The 23794-nt window shown below is 36.8% G+C and overlaps 1 protein-coding gene across 2 annotated transcripts in view; it reads right to left on the reverse strand.

Moving 5' to 3' along the window:
• Nucleotides 1-23794, reverse strand: part of COL25A1 (collagen type XXV alpha 1 chain) — a 512691-nt gene that overhangs the window by 31860 nt on the left and 457037 nt on the right. Inside the window, exons 21-30 of one of the 2 annotated variants that reach the window (XM_007999508.3) lie at nt 23382-23426; nt 21801-21845; nt 20512-20589; nt 13155-13178; nt 12488-12532; nt 9001-9045; nt 6368-6448; nt 5416-5478; nt 4744-4794; nt 1553-1579 (exon numbers count right to left, since the gene is read on the reverse strand). In XM_007999508.3, coding sequence (XP_007997699.3) covers nt 1553-1579; nt 4744-4794; nt 5416-5478; nt 6368-6448; nt 9001-9045; nt 12488-12532; nt 13155-13178; nt 20512-20589; nt 21801-21845; nt 23382-23426 — 504 coding nt within the window. The remainder of the gene's footprint in view (nt 1-1552; nt 1580-4743; nt 4795-5415; nt 5479-6367; nt 6449-9000; nt 9046-12487; nt 12533-13154; nt 13179-20511; nt 20590-21800; nt 21846-23381; nt 23427-23794) is intronic. The other variant, XM_007999509.3, reaches the window with a different exon arrangement.

A 23794-nucleotide genomic window follows, 5' to 3' on the forward strand; every position in this document is an offset into this window, starting at 1 on the left:
AGGCTGAGGTAGGAGAATCACTTGAACCCAGGAGGTAGAGGTTGCAGTGAGCCGAGACTGCACCATTGCTCCCCAGCCTGGGAAACAAGAGCGAAACGCCATCTCAAAAAAAAAAAAAAAAAAAAAATCCAAGAGTAGGAAGCACTGATTTTGTCCAGATGGGGAAAAAGGCCGAGAGAGATTAAACAACTACTAAGATCACAAAGCTGATAGATGGTGCTCTGTCTTCTGACTCCCTCAGATAGTACTCTCACTCCAAAGTCTAATTCATGTTTCTGAGATACTGTTAACTCACTGGCCTTATTGGAAGGTAAGGTAGTCTAAGAAGAATAAAGAGGCGTGAACTTCTCCCATTCCTGGGTGTCACCTGCATGACTGGGAAAAGGAAACCCAGATTTTCTGAGTCAGACCAATACCTGCCACCATCCCTAGAGCTGGGTGGGCTAAAGAGAGCCAGCCTCCCCAGAGGAGACAGTGGCCTGCCTCTGGGCTTTGTGACACCTAGTGCCAACATTGCCTTTATGTGTCTTCCCAGCCCCTACCTGTTAGTTGCACCAGCTCACTACTGAGGCACTCTCAGGAGTTCATGAACCTTCTTTCAAGCAGGCTTGAGGATGAGTTATAGAATTTTTCTGTTCAGAACCAAGTATCACATAGCAACAATAACAGCTGTCTTTTGATATTTATCAACAGCTGCACCAAATATTTTGCTAAGCGTTTTATAATCATACCTCATTAAGTTATCACAGCACTGTAAGGTGAGTTACCCAGTTGAGTAAATAAAGGATCAGAGAGGGTCCATAATCTGCTCAAAGTGATACAGCCTGGCAAGATTGAGATTAGAACATAAGTCTTTATCACGTATGCGCCCTGAAAGGGGGAGCTTGTCTTTCAGGGCTTATTTTAATCTGCCGGATGTCCTCTCGGTCTAGACTAAGGCAAAGGACAGGTGGAGACCATCTTCATCATGCAAGCTACACTAATTCTGCCAAAGAGGAGCTTTTCTCCCATGTTCTCTTTTTAACCCAAAAGCATAGAATGCATGTAAGTGCTGTGATCTTCTTCCCAGTATAGCACACCTGAAATACCCCACCCGCTTCTAGACCAATGACCTCTGGGCGAATACAAAATTAAGATGCTGGAGAGGCAAAGCATTTAGATGTGGTATGACTACATGGCAAGCAAGAAATATCGATTACTAACATCCAAATATACAGCTAGAGACACCATTAAAAAAAGCATCTAGACTAGTCTGAGAATCTCATCAGATTCACTTCTAAATGGTTGACTTGAGTACATTATGATTCATAATTTGAGAAGCTTACATAGTAACCAGGAAAAAGGCAAAATGAGGAATAATTTATCTCCAAGTGATCACTTAAATTTGTTATAAGTCATTTTGTGTTATGAGATTTAAACATCTGGATGCTTAAAGGCTCAAAGATTATCAACATTACTTGACAAATAAGACAGGACAGACATGCTTCTGTCATGCTTCTCCATGATTATCAAGGAAGTAGAAATCAAATAATCAAGGGATTTGTTGGATTACCTTTGGTCCAGGAAGTCCATGAGGTCCCTGAAAATGGAAAACAGAGCTTTTAATTAAGAATTGATTCTCTGTTTCCCAGCTGGAGTGAATATTATATCACGTAACAAAAGAGATGTAAGATAAGAATCTTCTTGTTTGAGCTATAGCTAGAGGCAGGCTAGTGGATATTATTTATTACCTACCAAAAGTTCCTGCCAGTTCTTGGATTGCTCTGTAATAGGAAATTCATTAATAGCAATTCTGTCTGCTAATACCTTTGAGGAGGGAGAAATCCGCCAGGGTTACATGGAAGAAAGAAGTAGGAAAAAACAGTATTCTGAATAAGTAAATTATGGTCACTCTTTCCTCCCATTGCTCAAGAAACAGCATTATTGGAATGATCTAAGCCACAGAGCATAGCCAGTCATCCCTTTCTGACTAGCTCCATTTCTATTTTATACCATAAACAATTATTATTGACTTCTTCTCCTTCTCCTTCTTCTTCTTCTTCCTTCTCCTTCCTCCCTCCCTCCCTTTCTCGCTCTCTCTCTTTCTCCTTTTTTTTTTTTTAAAAAAAGTCTGAGTGGAATAAGCGAGATGCTTCATGAGTTCAAATGAAATAAAAATATGACTTTGAAGAGAAATTTGCCAAAGAGAAGCCCCAGACTTTAAGTGACAGGGAAGAGGAGAGGTTTTCCATTAACTCTTCCAGACCCAAGGTGTTGAATAATCTAAAGAAGACAGGAAGTGAGGAGATGACACCCAAGTTTGGGATTCTGGAGCATCATTTATTTAAGATTAAAGAAAAAATTGTTATGTAGGAAAGCTAAGCATTATTATTTAGATTGCATCTATTTTTACAAAAACAAATTCTTCAAAGTTCTTGTAATAATTGTTTATCGGTGGAAGAAAGTCATAATGCATGCATGACTCAGGATCATAAAACACGTATTTTGTAGAAAATCTAAATATACAGACTAGTCAACTTAAATTAACTAAGGTTACTGTGGATTGCTGTAAACATTTCAAGTGATTTAAACAAACTATTTGGAGAAAGGAGTATTTAAATATCCATCAGTAAAATTATAAAACTTCAGGAAAAATTTATATTAAGCAATGCCTATATATTTGTTACATATGTCCACATTAGAATAATATTTTCCTTTTCGATAAGTTTCAGGTAAGCATTTTCAGGAAATGGCTGTTACTTTATCAGGTATTCTTATCTCATTTTAATAATGGCTTAAAATTCCTCTAAACTAATTAATTTTATGATATGAACAGGCTGTGGCATTTTCTAATTTAACTTTCTATCTTATAGTAGAGGGAGTATTCAAAAAAAAAAGCCAAAAGTATGTCATTTGCTTAATTCTTAATGAACCGTCTAGTTTTAAGAAAATAAGGTCATACTGGGTGAGGTGGCTCACACCTGTAATCCTAGCACTTTGGGAGGCCAAGGCGGGTGCATCACTTGAGTCCAGCAGTTCAAGAGCAGCTTGGGCAATGTGGTGAAACTTCATCTATTCAAAAAATACAAAAATTAACTAGGCGTGGTTGGTGACATGTGCCGTAGTCCCAGCTACTTAGGACGCTGATGTGGGAAGATCACCTGAGCCCAGGAGATAGAGGTTGCAGTGAGCCATGATCGTGCCACTGTACTCCAGCCTGGGCCACAGAGTGAGACCTTGTCTCAAAAAAAAAAAAAAAAGGAGAAAGAAAGAAAGAAAGAAAGAAAGAAAGAAAGAAAGAAGAGAGAGAGAGAGAGAGAGAGAGAGAGAGAGAGAGAGAGAGAGAAAGAAAGAAAGAAAGAAAGAAAGAAAGAAAGAAAGAAAGAAAGAAAGAAGGAAGGAAAGAAAAGGAGGAAGGAGAAGGAAGAAGAAGAAGAAGGAGAAGGAGAAGAAGGAGAAGAAGTCAATAATAATTGTTTATGGTGTAAAATAGAAATGGAACTAGTCAGAAAGGGATGACTGGCTATGCTCTGTGGCTTAGATCATTCCAATAATGCTTTCTTGAGCAATGGGAGGAAAGAGTGACCATAATTTACTTATTCTGTAATACTGAAGTCTTTTGATTAATTTACACCTGAGAGACACATGTGACCTTCCAGCCTGCTTGACTTGCTCTTATTCTGCTCCAGTCAAAAGCATTTGAAGCACTCTGCCTTTGACATTCTAACCTTAACACAACTGTCATTGGTTTGACATTTAAAGAATTATACTTGCTTAATGGCTGCCTTCCTCACTGGACATCAGTTCCTTGAGGGCAGGGTCACTGTCACCATTGGCCACTGCAAGACACCTGCAGTTAACACTGGCCCTGGTTCAATGAATCAATCAAAGTATCATAAAAGTAAGAAGGAAAAGATACCAAAATATGTTATCTGAGGAAGTAAGCTTCAATTTTTATCATACTGTTTTACAAATATCCTTTTTTAAAATTGACACATAACTATATATTTATGGATACGATATGATGTTTTGATACCTTACACGTAAATGTTCCTATTGAACATTTCATTAAAGAGTTCAAACCTCAAACTTTGTCAGAATCATTCTTTAATGGCTATTACTACTACTACTATTACTATGACTATTATTTTTGAGATAGGGTCTCACTGTCTCCCAGGCTGAAGTGCAAGGGCACGATCAAAACTCACTGCAACCTCGGCCTCCCTGGGCTCAGGCAATCCTCCCACCTCAGCCTCCTGAGTAGCTGGGACTACAGGCATGTGCCACCATGGCCAGTTAATTTTTGTATTTTTTGTAGAGATGGGGTTTTGCCATGTTGCCCAGGCTGGTAACTCCTGACCTCAAATGATCTGCCCACCTCGGCTTTCCAAAGTGTTGGGATTACAGACATGAGCCATTGTGTCCAGCTGATTCTAAATCTTATTCTGCTGGTATTAGAGCAGCGGCTGGATTAAATGATTTGCCAGTGTTCACGCTGTAAGGCTGTAGTAGAGCTTGCTATATCTGTCTGTCTTTCCTCACCTCTATCACAAAACTACTCTTATCTCTTCCCAACATACGTGTTTGGGAGAGTGAATGACAACACTGTAAAGTTAATATATCTCAAAGCACCTGGTATTTTCCATCCATTCCACAGAGAGTAGTACAAAATACAAGCTGACTGTTTAGAGGGATGTGTTCATGTTCTCTCTAGTAGCATGCTCATAAATAAGCAATTACATTTTGGAAAGAAGGGAAACTTACCATGGGGCCAGGTGGGCCATGGGGACCTGGTGGGCCTGGTGGGCCTATGATCTGTATGTCCAAAAAATAAAAATGTTTTTGGTTACTTCATTTAGATAAGGCAGTTCAACTTGAATCTTGTGCTGGGGTTCTGCTAAGGCCATTAGTAGTTGCAAAGGAAGAAAGATACTGGAATAAGTGATGTGTTTGATTCTCTAGATTTAGAAATTCCCTTGTGAGAATTAAAAAAAATACTCCAAAAAAAAGTTCTACAAAAGCCAGAATAAATCAAAAGTATGTTAAAAGAAAAGGAAGCAACTGATTACCAAGAAACGCTATAATGTCACTACTATCAAACTCAAATATTTCACTAAGCATAAGCAGGACTCTGGAGAAACAAACAAGTATGTTCTATATTCACAAAGATCTATCCATTGTTATGAGAAAACCATTGATTTTTTTTCCCTCAGGATTAGACAGTCCTCTGAAAACCTGCTTCTACCTCAGACCTCTGATATACTTTGTCTCTCACTGTGTAAGGCTGACGGATGTTTCTTCTACAGTTTGACAAACCAAGAAGTTTGAGGTCTGTCTACTGTTGTTCAGTCATCTGGCAGAGGTGGTATAGGTAAGTGACAGGTCAGCGTGTGAGGAGGTTCAGGAACCATGGAAGTTCAGCCACCATGGACTTACAGAAGGACCCTGTGGACCTGGCATTCCAGAATCTCCTTTTTCTCCTTTCATTCCATTGGCTCCCTACAAACAACCAGTAAGCAGGGTTAAGCAGAAAAAGTTATTTCCAGTGTAAGAGACAACTGAATTTTCTCCCCAATCCCATTGTTCTCTTGACATTTTATAATATTATGCACTTGCTACATAAAAGAAGGATTTATCTCCTTGCATTCTAGCTTAAAATAGCAACTTTACTAAAATCTCTAGGATTATGGGTGGTATGTAAAATAAAATATAAAGTAAATACAAACTGGCTTGAGCTTGATTGGTTCAAGTCCTATGGTGTTATATATATTGAGTTATAAATGTTATATCTTTTATGGTGGTGTGCAATTTAAACAGCAAAGGTAAGTCTTTTAACTTAGTTTTTATTGACATTTATATACTTCCTTGTTTTATAAAAAAGTCTAAGGCAGTGTAGTTTACTGCATTTTTTAAAACAATTTTTACATTTTCTCCTCCAAATTCTGGGTTAGAATTATGGGGAAAACTACAAAACACCATCCCATAGTATCATACACACAGAGGACACTTTCCAGAGAAATTTGTTTTTTAATTGTCCTGTATTTTTTGGCTCATTTCTTTATTATGGTTTATTTCATAATAACCAGTTAATACCATCTTATGCATACTAAATTAAAGTGGCCAACTATGTTTATTTTATTATCTTCTAGGGAAAACAATTCAGGAAAACATGAAGGCTTACTTTATAATTCATTTGGTTACAAGCTTTACAATTTGAGTTCCCTAGAGTAATTAACCAATAATACCCCTCAAATATTTCAAAATAAAAATATTAGATGAACCAGTAGATGAGATTGCAGCTAATGATATAACTCTTTTCTGATTATTTAATTTACCTTAATAAGAACATAACATAAAAAGTATACACAAACGAAAACTATAAACATACCGGTAATCCAGGAAGTCCAATTCCTCCTTTTTCGCCTGTCATACCTGGGTCCCCCATGTCTCCCTTTGAGCCTTTGAGTCCCTAAAAATGATAGATAGGGTTGGCATGTAAGCAGCATACTGACCCCTGATAATTACATCCTAGGGAAAATAGAATTCCGGATCAATTTCATTAGTAGGTGGGTTCAATGTTGAGATGATTCTGATTTTTGTTTTTAGGTCGACTTATTTCTTCCAGCACCCTTCTACATGCAATCAGTACTATTTCTCTCTATAATGAAATAGATTAAGTTCTATTAGACCATTTAAGTATGAAAAACATGAACTTAGGTTTTCACATAATTCTCCTGATTTTGTATTTTTACCTGGCAGCTAATTCTATCTCACCACACCTGAAAACAACTTAATAGATTTCATTCTCAACAATACAGGATGTATTCTGAACTGGGACCTAGTTTTATATAATAACAAACGTCCAGACAAATTTCTCTCATCTCTATCCACTATACTCCCCTCCCTCCTTACTGCAGGCAGAAGTTCCAGTCACCATCAGTTTGCAATGGTCCAGTCTACAGACTGGTAAATCATTGGATCATTTACCGCACACTAATGCTCAATCAATGCTTAAAAGTATGACAACCTCTTCACAGTGTTCTTATTTTGTTCTCATGATGTCTCTATGAGGTGAGCCAGAATGTTATTTTTATTCTCCTTTACAGTGAGGAAATAAATATGCATTTTTAATGTTAACAAATCTGAATTTTGTAATTTTCTTTTTTTTTTTTTTGAGTCGGAGTCTCACTCTGTCACCCAGGCTGGACTGCAATGGCGTGATCTTGGCTCACTGCAACCTCTGGCTCCCAGGTTCAAGCCATTCTCCTGCTTCAGCCTTCCAAGTAGCTGGGACTACAGGCATGCGCCACTATGTCCAGCTAATTTTTGTACTTTTAGTAGAGACGAGGTTTCACCATGTTGGCCAGGCTGGTCTCAAACTCCTGACCTCAGGTGATCTGCCCACCGTGGCCTCCCAAAGTGCTGAGATTACAGGCATGAGCCACCATGCCTGGCCTGAATTTTGTAATATTAGTACTGACATTAATTTATATTTTTAAGCATTTTCATCCTAGGAAACTCACTTCAATATACTGATGGCTCATTCTTCAGTAGAGATGATCATAGTTATTATGGTAAGGGGCTTCTAGGCTGCACAAACCTGTTTATCTTTTCTTTATTAAAAACTATTCATGGAGAAAAATTATTTATGGAAAGGAACTTTTCTTGTTAACTGTATCTATTTAATAGTACCTAGTTCAGAATTACCCACTGGGTGAGTAGATGCCTGAATGAATAAATGGATCTTACTGATTAAAAACACCTGGATTATTTTTAGGGATCTACTAACAGAGAGCAGCCAGACGGCAACTTAGTGACAGAAGAAGACCTTGCAAAGCCTATAGAAAAAAAAAAAAAAAAGCTAGCTGCTATATCTGTAGGAGTCACATTGTATATCATTATGCATGTCAAATTAATTACTTACAATGACCAATGGTCAGAGAAGTAACATAGACAGACTTTAAAATTCTAAGTGATCTATGATATAGCAAATCATCTAAGGTATCTATGTTTTTTTTTTAATCACATGTTCACTTAATATGGCATTATTATTGTTTCAACATATAACTCTGATATTAAAGATAACATCTCCTAAACCTAATTTTCCTATCTAATACTTTCTTCTAAGGAATACATGTTCACTAGCTGTATTAAGAATCCTTTTGATTTCTTATTATTTTCCTGATTTTAGCCATTTCTCGGGTAAATAATGGAAACTAAGAAAACACTAAAGATCTTGAAATGAACCCTTTTGATTCCATTCCAAATTCTGAATACTGTCCATGTTCTCCAGCTCAGATTCTTTTAGGGCAGGGGTCGCCAAACCATGGCTCACAGTCCAAATCCATCCCAGGGATTGTTTTTGTACAGAATGAATTAAAAAAAAAAAATGTTGAGGTGTTAACCAAAAATAAATAAAAAGGAAAGTTCAGCACAGAGTGTATGTGGCCTGTAAAGCCTAAAGCATTTACTATCTGGACTTTTATTAACCAAGCTTGCCGACTTCTGTTTTAGGGGGAACCCTCAGAGATATACTACCATACTCTGCCAAGCTACAACTTCCCTGCCTGTTTCTGTATTTTCTAAGGATCTAGGGATTAGGTGTCATCTTTATTTGGGAAAGGAAAACGTTGTCTAAATAAGGCATATAGGCAAGATTTAGTTTTGTGAAAGCTATCGTCACTGATTTGAATTTTGACATATTTGTATTAACTGACAAAAATTAGGCTGGTTTTACTAACTTGGTAATGATTTTACAAGTCTACTAAAAATTTGCAGGGGAGTCACTGGTAGGTTGATATAAGGTATTAAGAACCAGACTAAAGTATCATATGGCTTAGATATTTCTGCAAAGAAAACTAAGGTCTAATTTCAAACTAATTGCTTTTTAGATTCAATGAAGTCCTTAAAAGAAAGAAGGTATCAAATATCAATGCTCATGACATTTTGGCTTCAAACCTACAATAAAAGTAGTAATCAAGAATGATGCTTTGAATAATAGTATATATCCATGAAAATTACCTGCTCTCCATCCATTCCTGGGATTCCTGGAGATCCTTGCTCTCCCTGTTAAGGTAAAAATAGATGACTTGCTTCCATTCTCATTGTTAACATACTGCACTACATAAAAAAACAATGCTAGTTGGTTAACAGTACAATTTGACTTTCAGCAAATGCATCATAACCCGAGAATATTCTGTTATAGCACATATCTAAACTAAGGGAAGTAATAATCTTTCTTCAAGATTATGTATAGTATTTATATGTAGCTAAGATCCAATGCTTTTAGTGTTTTTATTTTTTCTCCATGTGAGATGCAGGTTAAAACAGAGTGGTCAAAGAAAACTGATAGACATAATTTGATAGCTGACCATATCCTATAACAACAACCTATCTGCCTTAGTTAGTTAACTTTTTTCTTCATACAACCTCTGTATGATTTCTCTTACTTTCCAATTTCAGTAAAAAGGAAAACATAACAGTTAACCTAAAAAAATAAAATGCAAAGCCTCATGAATTTGCAACAATATTTTAATTGGCACAGTTCAAACAGTTAGTTACAAATTCATGATTGTGAGTGTGCAATTTCCAGAAAAGCCTCACTGAAGGATATCATAAATCAGATATCTTAATCTATATAAAATTACTTTTGAATCAATTCAATTTCTTATACTGTGCTATGAATGAACTAATATTTACTATTCATGTTATGATTTATAAAGATTTTTGACAAACTCAAAATATAGAGATTTTTGTTTGCCTTTTCAAACTGAAGATGTTCCATTAAAAGCAAATTTATACAATATGCCAGAAAGTTAATCGAACAGCGAATGTTTAGTCACCTTTCAGTTTTGAAAAGTGACTAAATAAATTCCTTGAAAAGTAAGCATTATTTTGTATCAATGAGTCATTTATGTGGATCCCATTACAAATATCCCTGAATCCCACACTGTGGAAACTTTGAAAAAACAGCTCTTCTGAGTGTGAGAGGCCTGCCTCACAGACAGATTTTCAACAAAGCTGACCTGAGCCTATATTTTCTAGAAAGGCCTGTTTGGTGATACTATAAACGACAATATTGAAATGGCTAGAGCTCCTTTCCCTGGTAAAAACTTTAAGAGCTATAAGGTATAGCATGAAATTTGAGCTTTCCAGTGTTTAAGGCAGGCATGATCTTGTGGTTATAAACAAATGAAGCAAGAAAAGCAGTGGGGGAAGGGCCTTTTCTTATTTCAGATTTCCTGCTCTTTGTGGTAGCAGCAAAGTTTATTTTGCCACAAACAAGTCTGCTGAGAGGTTGGATGCACCTGGCTAAGCCCTAGTTTCATTCAGAGTCTGAATACTTGTCAGCACTGTGGGTCCAATAATGATGGCTTTGCTAGGCTTTTCCCTTTAAAATATGACTCACAAGTGTTTAAAAGGAGAATATAATTCATGAGTTATTCATTTATCCTTCAGCTCTCAAATGGGGTTTCTAAGAGTTATTTGATGTGTAGGGAATCAAACAATTCTTGTGTGATAAATGAAGGAGAAATGCTAATTGAGTAAGTTCCCATTCAGTCTGAGTTCCAAGATTAGAAGCGGTTCTATACTTGACTCAGGCTACATTTTGCTGTCGCTTGGTCATAGCTACATTCCACCCCAATTATCCCAACCTTTTCAAGGACAGATCATGAAACACATAAAGGACTGTATCAGCTAACACAAGATCTCAATTATAAGACCATTGTGGGGTGGGTGGGGGAGGGATGATAGCATACTGGGAAGGATGGCAAGGGTAGGAGGTAAGCAAGAATGACTCAACCCTCCTCCATATTGCTTGTCTAGATATTCATCTGGGCAACTTCTTCCTGTCTTTCAGTTTCAACTCAAAGCCGCTCTTGGCTCTTAAGACTTAGAGGGACCTTCTATGCACTCACTCTATTAGCAATTGTACCTTTACTTGCCTATCTCCCTCCCTAAGCCATAAGCCCTTTATTGGAATTTCTTTCTAGTATCCTTACTAGATATTAGTCCTTACCATAGAGTGGAGGCTCAAAAATTACTTACTGAATAACTGAATTAAGACATGAATAGCAATTGGATTGTAAAAACCAGGGGAATACAGGTTTTAGTGATACAGCTTTTTTTTTTTTTTTTTAACCTAGGAGGTCCTTTTTGCCTCTTTGGGTCAAAGAATGTGTGCCTTTGGGGCTTCTCTAGGCCTTTGGACTGTTGAGAAAAGTCCTAGAAACTTTTGAGGTTGGTGGGAAATGAGATATGTATTTAGCTCTGGGGACAATTTTGGTTCTGGAGTCTTAGTCAAGTGAGGAGGTGAAATAATGAACTTAGACCCTTGGTTGGTTCTACACAAAGGAAAAAAGAAATTGCAGATTTCCTTCTAGGATATCTAGTCCAGTTCACCAAGATATTACTGAATGGAGGTCCAGGCAGTGTTGCTCACCAAGAATAAAGATTATGTATAATTTTTTGTGTTATGTCTCTTAGGGACAAGAATGTGCTGGAGAAATAGAAAGTTAAAAATCCCATACCTTATATTAATGTTATACATGAAATCTATTTGAAATTAGGATCTATGTTCTAAATATATAGGCAAGGAGCTCAGTAATATTGTAATTTATATTCCTTTATATAATAGAAAGATAAATTTTCTATATACTAGACTTCTGTTTGTAAGTATCTTGAGAGAGTATGAAAGCTGATATGTGTGCGTGTGTGTTATGATAGACTTAGCAAATAAATTGCCCTAAGAAGCGTAAACAAAAGATGAATTTTGAAATAACTTGAATCTCCTACAAGAATCCAATGACGAAAGTCATATTTCAACACATGTAGCTCAGTTCTGAAAAGCCAGAATCACTGGCCATGTGTTAATTGATCAAACATGGTTGAATGACTAAGCTTCAGTTTGGAGGGATACAGCCATCAACAAAGTTTAGATATAAGCAAGCAATTCTACCCTTCTACTATATTTAGTTGGTATGTTTCATTAGATAAGATTTAAATGGCAAAATGTCTGAAAGTAAATAATAAAGACTGCATTATGAAAAATGATCCCTAAAGTTTTGATTTGTGAATGCACCATATTAAAACTTCCCTTACTCTTTTTATTAGAAAAGCATTAGAAAAAAGGATCTTTCTTGGTGTCAAATTAAATTTTCTCCAACCCTCCTTTAATTAAATATTTTCTTTTTTTTATATACCACATTTAGTGTTTCTTACATTTATAATTTCTGTGGAACTGTTTTCTCTTGTTTAATATTCTTTTTCTCAATGTCTTCCCCTAAATTAAATTTCTCTCTCTTCTTTTCCTATTTTCCCTAATTCTTTTCTAATTTCTATCTTCCTTTAGTCCAGACCTCAATTTCCTTTCTTCACTCTCTAAAACAATATTGCCGATCTCAGTTTCTTCAGCATTTTGTAAGACTGATTTTCAAAGATGCATATACTTAATGTGGGATTGTCTGCACTGTATGTGATAAATGGAAACAAGTAAATAAAGAATAACCTTTGGCCCTTGTAGTCCTTGAGGTCCAGGAGGCCCAGGAGGACCCTAAATCAAGAAAAAGCACAGTTTTTAAAAGTAGTAATTATATGTATCAAAATTCATGCCTTAAATAGGCACACTATACACTTCCCTTATTTCTGTCGTAATCAGATATCCCCAAATATAAATTTGCAATGAGGAAAAATTTTTACTAGTTACATAATTAGAAAAACCCACCTATTCATATACTAACATATGAACACATTTGAGGTAAAGATAAGATGGAAGGTCTTTTGGGTAGATTCGGTGAGGCAATGTAAAATTGCTGCCATGCTCCACACTTATCCTATTGGGATGAATTAGCCTATGAATATTAGCTTTGTTTCTACATATGCTCCTTGCCCCTCCACCCCAAAGACTTTGATTTCCCAGACCCTACAGAATAAAGCTATATTGTTTAGATAAGGCCAGAGACTTTTAAGAAAATTAGCAATCACTTTTTTTCTTGACCTTTTCACTAAGCAGACAAAGTGATTCAACTGGAGCAAATGTAAAAGATTATTAATACAAGAAAACATAAAATTAAGTATCAGATAAAAACAATAGCTACATTAGTACCATTTTGACTGGCATGCATCAATACCAAATACAAAACCACAAACCACAGAAAGCATGCAATAGGAGTTACCGTGACAGTTAAGGTGGTAATCCTCTGTTGGGAAAATGTATTGACAAAGACAGAGTTATCTATTTTGTGTGCCAAAGTACAGTAATACATTTGTGAAATAATCAACTTTTTGAATATGTTTTGGCTAGTGTGATCTTATAAGGAGTTGACAAGATACTGAGAACATATTTTCCTATCTTCAATACAGTATAGTTGTAGAGATTTTTTAAAAATTATTTTTAGAATCCTATTTTAAAAACCTATAGCTGAAGAAAAAGAATGTCAAAATTTTAATTCACCTGATTGAAAAAATTATGCAGTAAAGTTGTATATGCTAGAGGCTTGTCAGTATAATTGTGAACTGAGAAATTTTGCTATTGATAAAAGCTGTATTCTAGAGAGCACTTCATTATGAAAAACAGAAATACCCAACTGTATATTTTTCTCTTTTAGTCTGCAGCCCATTTGTTGCATTAAAACTAACTTTGTGTGTGTGTATGTGTGTGTGTGTGTGTGTTCCATGACTAAAGATATTAGTCGACATGGAATTAATCTAATTTCTTTTTTTTTTTGGCATTCCATTTTTTTGTGAACTTAATCAGTAAAACAAATGAGTTTTTAAAATTGATTGCTTGATTTATTATACTTAAGTTCTGGGATACATGTGCAGAACATGCACATTTGTTACATAGGTATACATGCGTAATCGTGGTTTGCTGCACCCATCAACTCATCATCTACATTAGGTATTTCTCCTAATGCTATCCCTCTCCTTGCCCCCCATTCCCTGACAGGCCCCGGTGTGTGATGTTCCCCTCACTGTGCTCATATGTTCTCATTGTTCAGCTCCCACTTATGAGTAAGAACATGCGGTGTTTGGTTTTCTGTTCCTGGGTTAGTTTGCTGAGAATGATGGTTTCCAGGTTCATCCACATTCCTGCAAAGGACATGAACTCATTCTTTTTTATGGCTGCATAGTATTCCATGGTGTATATGTGCCACTTTTTCTTTATCCAGTCTATCATTGATGGGTGTTTGGGTTGGTTCCAAGTCTTTGCTATTGTGAATAGTGCTGCAATAAACATACGCATGCTGGTACCAAAACATAAGTAGACTGGTACCAAAACAGATATATAGAGCAGTGGAACAGAACAGAGGCCTCAGAAATATCACCACACATCTACAGCCATCTGATCTTTGACAAACCTGACAAAACAAGCAATGGGGAAAGGATTCCCTATTTAATAAATGGTGTTGGGAAAACTGGCTAGCCATATGCAGAAAACTGAAACTGGACCCCTTCCTTACACCTCATACAAAAATTAACTCAAGATGGATTAAAGATTTAAATGTAAGACCTAAAACTGTAAAAACCCTAGAGGAAAACCTAGGCAATACCATTCAGGACATAGGCAAGGGCAAAGACTTTATGACTAAAACACCAAAAGCAATGGCAACAAGAGCCAAAATTGATAAATGGGATCTAATTAAACTAAAGAGCTTCTGCACAGCAAAAGACACTATCATCAGAATGAACAGGAAACCTACAGAATGGGAGAAAGTTTTTGCAATCTATTCATCTGACAAAGGGCTAATACCCAGAATCTACAAAGAACTTAAATTTACAAGAAAAAAACAACCCCATCAAAAGGTGGGCAAAGGATATGAACAGACATTTTTCAAAAGAAGACATTTATGTGGCCAACAAACATATGAAAAAAAGCTCATCATCACTGGTCATTAGAGAAATGAAAATCAAAACCACAATGAGATACCATCTCATGCCAGTTAGAATTGCAATCATTAAAAAGTCAGGAAACAACAGATGCTGAAAAGGATGTGGAGAAATAGGAACACTTTTACACTGTTGGTGGGACTGTAATTTAGTTCAACCATTGTGGAAGACAGTGTGGCAATTCCTCAAGGATCTAGAACTAGAAATACCGTTTCACCCAGAAATCCCATTACTGGGGTATATACCGAAAGAATTAATCTAACTTCTTAAAGTGCTAGAGAACTGTAACAAAATATACTGTCTCAAAAGTCTTAATCTCTAAAACATAATTCCTGATCCATGAATCATATTTTTGAATTAACATTTTCTGGTCTAAGTTCTGTGCTGAGAGTTCTATGGGGTTGATAACCACTTTATGAACTCACAGAGGGGAGAACGTTTCCTTTACGGACTCTGGTCATAGAGAAACATTATTCAATTACATTTAAACTTGTAGATATCCGTTGAACGCCATCCTTGTGTTTTCCACTATTCCACTCCAATTTCTGATTTGAGCTGTTGTTACTGTTTTGTTTTTTTTTTTTTTTAATTGTTGTAAAAGGTAAAATGTCCACAAACTGGGGGCAAAGTTATAAGGAAAAAGTAAGGTCCCAGAATTTTCCATCACATCCGTGTAACATAATTCCATTCAGTTTATTCTTCAGGGATTCACCTAGAACAAGAACTGGATTTGTAGTTATAAGAAAGCTACTTTTTTGTTGGTGTTGTTCCTACAGTGCAGATAAGTCATTAAACAAGGCTATTAGAAAATTAAGGAGTAGAAATAATTTCTTTATCATTGCCTTCCAATGACATGTTACTTTTTTTTTTTTTTTTTTTTTGACATGGAGTCTCGCTCTGTCACCTAGGCTGGAGTGCAGTGGCGCGATCTCGGCTCACTGCAAGCTCCACCTCCCAGGTTCACGCCATTCTCCTGCCTCGGACACCTGAGTAGCTGGGACTACAGGCGCCCGCCACCACGCCTGACTAATTTTTTGTATTTTTAGTAGAGACGGGGTTTCACCGTATTAGCCAGGATGGTCTCGATCTCCTGACCTCGTAATCGGCCCACCTCAGCCTCCCAAAGTGCTGGGATTATAGGCGTGAGCCACCACGCCCTCCCTACATGTTACTTTTTAACTAGAAAACAGGATCATAAAGCCCTAAAAAGGAAAGGGAGCTTCAAATTTGAGCTCTCTGTGCCATATATTAATTCATTTTTTACTTGAACATAATGGTAGTTTGTATTTTTTATATTTAAGGATAACAACATGTTTAATAATGAGCTGCAAAATAAAAGATTATTATTAATGGTAACTGACCTAACAGATGGAGTTTAAATGATTTTGTTAAATAACTATGTTTGTGAAACTTTAAAATTGTATAGTGTTCCATCCAGCTAATAGAAAAACAAATGACAATAAGCTGAGCTAACTTCACAAATACATAGACTTGACCACCATCGGGAAGCACCAGTATGCAGACACACAGAGAAGTCCTAACGATGTGTCTCACTTTGCATTTCTGATATGTGGCAAATCTAAGTTAAAGCTCTATAAACTCAGCAGGATTCTGTCCTGAACTCAAATAATGAATTGAAAACCAGAATTTTTGGTGGTGATAGAGAAAGACATGCCATTCTCTAGTGAGACACGATGTGAAATGGGAGGCATGAACTACAGAAACTGCAAATTGGGTAAAGCCCAGCAGCCTGCTTTGTGATTTATTCCCTGAAATGTTTATCTGAATCTCTTTAGAATTAAAGGTTATTTTCTTTCATTTCTCATAATGGTGAAAGCTCAAACTCGCCCACAATTCATACTAGAGAACAGGTTTGGTTTAGACGGCGATGAGAATTTTTTAAAGAGTCAGTTAGGAAACAGAGGTTTTATTGCTAATTTGTGAAAATTTAACCACCTTAAATAAAAATAAATAGCTTATGGCAATGTTTATGTAAATCACAATCTTCAATAGAGGCAACAGTCAAATTTTATATTTCTAATATGGTATGATTTTAACTGTAATATACTTCTACTTATCTGATTATCCTAGAGTATTTGTGGCAGATGATTGCTTTAAAAGGGGTAATAATGACATACCTGCAAAACTGTAAATATCCATCACTAGTTAATTAGAAGAATAAATGTCTACTATCTCTTCTCAATCTAATGTATTAATTTTATGAGGAACTCAATTCACTAGAGCACTATGTTAGGAAAACCAATAGTTTTGATGTGAAAAGATAACTATAAGCATGGCAAATAGTTGCCTAACAACCAACCCCATAAGAAGAATAAACCTTTAGGTTGAGACATAAGCATAAACTAGTGATGGATATTGACTGTTTTGTAGTCATATAGAATTAAAGATGAGAAAAAGAAACAGGTATCTTTTCATATCGAGATATAGGTGTCACATTTTTTAAAAAGTACAATGCTTTTAGGCATATCAGTAGAAAGTGCTGAGAAGCTCTGAAAAATCACCCTAAGAATAGTATTAGGTTTTGTGGACTTACAGAAAAACATTTATTCCAATAACATCCTCATTTTGCAGATAAGATCAATGAAGTATAGATACATTAAGCAATTTCCCCCAAATGACTGAGCTAATAGAGGGGAGATCAAAATAGAGATTTCCATTTTAGACTAAGGATAGCTTGTCTCATGCCAGGCCCAGTTCATGCAAAGAATGCTTTGAGAACTTGAACACAGTGTTGCAGAAAAATGCCCAATTATATTGGAGCAGTTCTTGGAGGATAAGAAAGTAGATACTCCTTAAAGGTGTAGCAAGAATTATGGGGCCATTGGAAGTAGTTCAAGGGCAATTGACAACATTGCTAATAAGCTAAGTTTTTAAAAAGTCGCTATATTTTATAAGAACTTTGAAAACACGCCGGGCGCGATGGCTCAAGCCTGTAATCCCAGCACTTTGGGAGGCCGAGGTGGGCGGATCACGAGGTCAGGAGATCGAGACCATCCTGGCTAACCCGGTGAAACCCCGTCTCTACTAAAAAATACAAAAAACTAGCCGGGCGAGGTGGCGGGCGCCTGTAGTCCCAGCTACTCGGGAGGCTGAGGCAGGAGAATGGTGCAAACCCGGCAGGCGGAGCTTGCAGTGAGCTGAGATCCGGCCACGGCACTCCAGCCTGGGCGACAGAGTGAGACTTCGTCTCAAAAAAAAAAAAATAAATAAATAAATAAAAATAAAACACAGTAGGCACACCAAAACTTTGTGTTCTCTGTCTCTGTCTCCCTTTCTTTCCTTAAATAGTTATCAACTTGTGGGGAAAAGCGAACAATTTAGAAAACTAGTTCTAGAACTTGACAGTAGCCCAGAGGCCACTGATTACGTCGAATCCAGTTACACAGAGGAACACTAATTCAAGCTCTTGACTAAAGATACTGTCCAAGCAACACTTCTCCAAGCAGTAAACATGCTTCTCTTTGTATTTTACCAGAAGAAAAAGAATGAAAAGGCCAAAAAATAGGCTGAGCTGAAGATAGATTAAAAAAAAAAAAAGACTTAGTACTCTACTAGTTAAAAATGATAGTTGTAGCAAAGAACCTATTAGAGGTACAGATCTGTCATAATTAGATTGTGTTAGTAAAATCATAAAGATGGAAAAATCAAACAGGTACAAAGTGGCAGAGAAATGTTTAAAACAACTAATTTGGCTTACAAGCAAAGAAATGGCTTGTACATGAGTTAAGTATACTTATTCAACCAATAACCGTTTATTTAATATTTACATATCTAGACAATATAAGCATAAAATGTTTTTCTATCACCAAACTTACAGTCTCATAAGAGGTAAGACTAAAATCAACTATGGAGTTTGATTTTCAATGGTAAACCACCAGAACCCCACTACTAATGTTTTAAAGGATTAAGAGGAAGAACTCATTTGAGTGGCAGCAGTGGATTGATGTGTAGAATTTATATGGGAAAGAAAGGAAAGAAGAGTGGGATGAACACAGGCAAAAAGGGGGAGATTTGTATGGATATGATAAAAATGATTATACCAGGGGAGATTCTGCTGTGGAGAAATGAAAAGTTCTCCACAGGAAGGGCATGACTATAGAGGCTTAAGATGGAGAAGCTTTGGCTTGATAGAGTAGGCAGAAGGGGGGTCATTAGGTTTCTGAGCAAATTAGAAGCATCGAAGCCATGATCGTTTATAAAAATTAATCTTGGAGTGATACACAAGATGAATTAGAAGGACAAGGAGGTACTAGGGAAAGAGTCATTGGTCAGGGAGCTGTTGCTGTATTAGGCATGAAGTAAACAGGATGTGGACTCAGTTGGGAATGGAAAGAACAGGCAATCTCAAGAGATACTTTGAAAAAGGGAATAGAAGCCCCTTGGTGAGACAGAATAAGTAAAGGACTAAGAATAGTTTAAAAATGGCTCTAAACTTTCTATTCCCCCAAAATCCAGATTCACGGTATCACTAACAGAAACCGGTTACTTAAAAAAGGGACTCATTTGGTAGGTGGGAAAGGTAACCAGTATAATTGTGTATATGGCTGGAAGTTGATAAAGCATTCATACATCCATAATGAGAATATTCTTGAACAGCTGGGAGTATACACAGATTATATCTGGAGACGAAAGAACTGAGAGCCATAATGTGGAAGAACACAGAGGGAGTGGCTGTACCAAGAAAAGATCAGAGATTTGAGGATACTAGGGAATAGACAGAGAAATTAGAAACACCAAAATACAGGTGATACGCCAGAGAAGAAAAATGGAAAAAATGAAATGAAAGTAGAAGGTCAGAGAGACAAAAAAAAAAAAAAAAAAAGTTTCACAAGGAAGGTGGTTTGATATCAATATCACAAAAATGTCAGGGGTGATGAGTCCAGTGGACTTGACATAGAGGTTATCGTTGACCTTTGTAAGAGAAGCTGCAACAGAATGATGATAAAGGCTAGAATGCAGGAGTCTAAACATGAAAAGAATGACTAGGAAGCAAAGGTGATAGAGACAAGCCACATAGTCGATTGCTTACTTAATGAGATGAAAAGAATTATATCGTAGCAATAATAAGAAATACTTATAGAGGGCTTACTATGTGCTTACTCTTATACTAACAGTATAATATATATTGTGCCATTTGGTCTTCTCAACAAGGCTATGAGGCAGATACTGCTACCATCCTCATTCTGTAGACAGGGAAACTGAGGCACAGAGAAGTGAAATAACTTGTCCTGGGTCACACATTTAGTAAGCAAGAGAGCTGAGATTTTGATGCAAGCAGCTCCAGCCCCAGAGGCACAGAGCTCTTGATTGCCTTGCCACGCTCCCTCTGCAAGCAAGGAGGCAAAACTTGGCCAAACTAACACAAGGTTTATCCCTCATAAGCCTTAACTATATCTGAAGGTGGAAGGGAAAGGAAAGAAAGGATTGAAAAATGCTACAAAATAAAGAAGATAAACTGGGGCAGAGAGAAGAGGATGGGTTCTTGAGAACAGGGAGAAGGGGTGCCTTGAGCAGTGGAGTCCTCTGAGGATAGAGGGTGTGGAAGCTCATATTTGCACACATTACATGGGTGCTCCTCAGCATCCTTCTTAGTGTATGTCAGGGCAGGGAGCAGTCACTTGCCTGTAAGGCTTCGTGGAGGTTGCCGTTGTAGTCTATGATCTCAGTGGCTCCTTGATCCCCTTTTTGACCAGGTGGACCCTATGACAAAACCAGTCAAGGGAAAATCATGGGTATTAGCTTAGCATGTAGTGTGGACTATGGCAGAAACAGAAACAGAATTCACAGCTCTCTCTGACCATCATTTCCCTACTAAGGCCCAACTGTACTTTAGAATATATAAATAATTATGTTCAAAATGTATCCTTATTTCAAAGGAGGCAAACTACTTCTTATATCCTGTTTTTGGTAGGTTCAATATATGAAATCTGATTAAAAAAAGATTTAATTTTTGAAACTATTTTCTGAAAATTACAATATAGGCTACTCTGATGTGACCTGTACAATTTTATTTGCTTTATTCGTATTTATTAAAGCATCCTCCAACCTTTTGTTCCTCATCCATACTTCATATATTGCTTCCTCATTCTTTTTTTGAGATGGAGTCTCGCTCTGTTGCCCAGGCTGGAATGCAGCAGCGTGATCTCGGCTCACTGCAACCTCTGCCTCCTGGGTTCAAGCAATTCTCCTGCCTCAGCCTCCCATGTAGCTGGGATTACAGGCATGCACCACCATGCCCAGCTAATTTTTGTATTTTTAGTAGAGACAGGGTTTCACCATGTTGGGCAGGCTGGCCTTGAACTCCTGACCTCAGGTGATCCACCAGCCTTGGTATCCCGAAGTGCTAGGATTACAGGTGTGAGCCACTGCACCTGGCCCTCATTCTTTAAAAAGATAGAACACTGTTCTGCAGAAAAATGTTGGCTTTCCCATCAGGAATGAATGCCACAAAAATTAAACCAAATAGGGAACAAACAATAGAATACATGTATATTTTTAAGACTTCTACCCTACTTACTAGATCTGCTACTTAACTTCCATTAGTCATGCCATAATTCCCTGACTTTTTTTAAAAGGATGCTGAACATATGGGTTATTGCTTTCTTTATAATTGAGTTAATTGAAAAGTGGAAAATTCCATTAGCTGGATGGGAACAGAGGGAAAGTAGACAGGGGGAGTTCTTCAGACTTTCTCAAAGAAACTTAGTTTATATGTTGGAATCCCTACACTCACTGCTTCTGGTGAGGAAAATAAAGGAGGTGGGGCATTTCAGGAATAATTACAGTAGTCTACCTCCAATACTATTATTGAGTATTATTAATACAGATGTCATATGAATAGCCATGCAGACATGAATTCAAATCTGGGATTGTAGGAAGCAAAAGTTTAGATGGATGACAGGAACACTCACCCTTGGTCCCTGAGCTCCAGAGTCCCCTTTGTCTCCACGATCCCCCTTTTCCCATTGGAAAGAGAAAAAACTCAGTTAGAAATGGGAGAGTCTAGAAATCTCTCATCTAAGAATGTATTTATACCATACAGAAGCACCTTTAATATGAACTTTTGAAGTGAAAAATAACAGCAACCACCACCAAAATGGCAAATGCTTTTTTTTAAAGATACAGCTTGAAAAGAACTAAAATTCCTTTTTTAAAAAAACTCCTTTTTCAGGTTATAGAGTATCTTGAAAAAACAATATATATGGTAATTGTCTCACTAGGTAGGATCTGCAAAGGCAAAGCAAGGGGTTTCTATGGCACCCAAAGTAAGCTTTTACCTTGCAGATTGAGCCATGTTCTTCCTTTTTATGAAGAGATTTGGGGCAAAGGGAAAAAGAGCCAACAATTGTGTTGTTTTTCCTCTGAGAAGAAAAGTATAGATAATTGGGACAGGAAAGGCATAGAGAGCTCATTCTAGGGAGAATTAGGAAAGGAAGGTCACAGGCTAGGCCTCCCTCTGATGATGGGGATCTAAGGAAAAGTTCATCTGTAGGTATAGGCATTTAATACTCAGACAGTGCTGAAGTGGACAGCAGCCAGCTGGAACAGGTTGGCAGGGCTGAAGGTCAGAGGCAGGGCAAACCCAACGCTCTTTTTTCAGTGCAATGTGAAATTTATCTGAAGTTTCACTGATGGTGGCATTACCTCAATTGTAGAGCATGAAGAATAGTCTAAGCCCTCAAAATTCTTAGAAATGTAAACTGAAACTTTGGAGAAGAGATTTGAACCTGTGTAGATTTAAAGGTTCTTTAAAACAGCCTTAAATTGATAGGGTTCTTTTTCTGTATAGACTTCAAAGCATTTTTATATGTCTTTCTACAGATTCCCATAAACTGGGTAAGGATGAATAAAGATAAGCAGGAAAAAGGATTATAATTCTTCCCATCCACAGTATGCTAATAACATTGATCATAATAAATTTGCTATGAATGAAGCGTTAATAATCTTTGCTCTCTGTTTTCTTCATCTTGGACACATTTTTTTCCATGTTAGTAGCTAACAGTATTTTAAATAACACAATTCTGCTGACACTATATATGTTATTGCAGATAGTATAAAGAGTATGATATAGAGGAGAATTTCAATTGGCAGTAAATTTAATGCAATGAAGGCAGTCAATTAAAAAACAGAGTATAATTTGAGCATTTATCACAAAGATAGCCAGGAAATGAAAAATTAGATTATACAACACATAATTTAAGGAAAGTTCTTAATTTTTTTCAAAGAAGCTATTCCTATGAAATAGGAAATACAACTTTTCTTACGGAATTTTCTGAAGCACAAGACTACACAAAAACAAGCAAGATGAAATAAACGTATTGTTTTGAGATATCATCATAGAGATACTGCAATTCATTTTGCAATAAGTATTGCAATTCCACTGTGTGAAAGAGTTTAATCTAAAACATGAAAAACATGCCTCTGTGGCAAAGGTAAAAAGCACAGATCTTGAAGGCCTCATGTTATATTTAAATGGTTATCTGGTTACTGACCTTTGACCCCTTTGGGCCTCTACTTCCTGATTCACCTTGTTTCCCCTATTACAGGAGAATAAGAGTATGAAAAAGATAAAATTATAGAGGAGATAAGAACAGAAGAAAAGAAATTAGCAGTTACTCAGAATAATGAAGAAAAATGGAAACACTTTATTTTAACTGCCTCAATATATGGCTCTACAGAATGTTGGTTATTATAATACTAAACATAAGTATCATCACTATATCATCAGTTCATTCCACTATTATTCTGAAGGCTGCCCTCCCATCAGTGGATGAGAAGAGTTCTGTGAGTAATTCTCATTAGTCTCAACAGTGTTGGCCTGCATCAATTTCCTTTTCATCAAAGAGTAAATCGTTTCCTGTGTCTCCAGGACGGGCTATTAAAATAAAGTGTGACCATACTAGTT

Source organism: Chlorocebus sabaeus, chromosome 7 (genome assembly GCF_047675955.1).
Source record: "Chlorocebus sabaeus isolate Y175 chromosome 7, mChlSab1.0.hap1, whole genome shotgun sequence".
NCBI classification, from domain to species: Eukaryota; Metazoa; Chordata; class Mammalia; order Primates; family Cercopithecidae; genus Chlorocebus; species Chlorocebus sabaeus.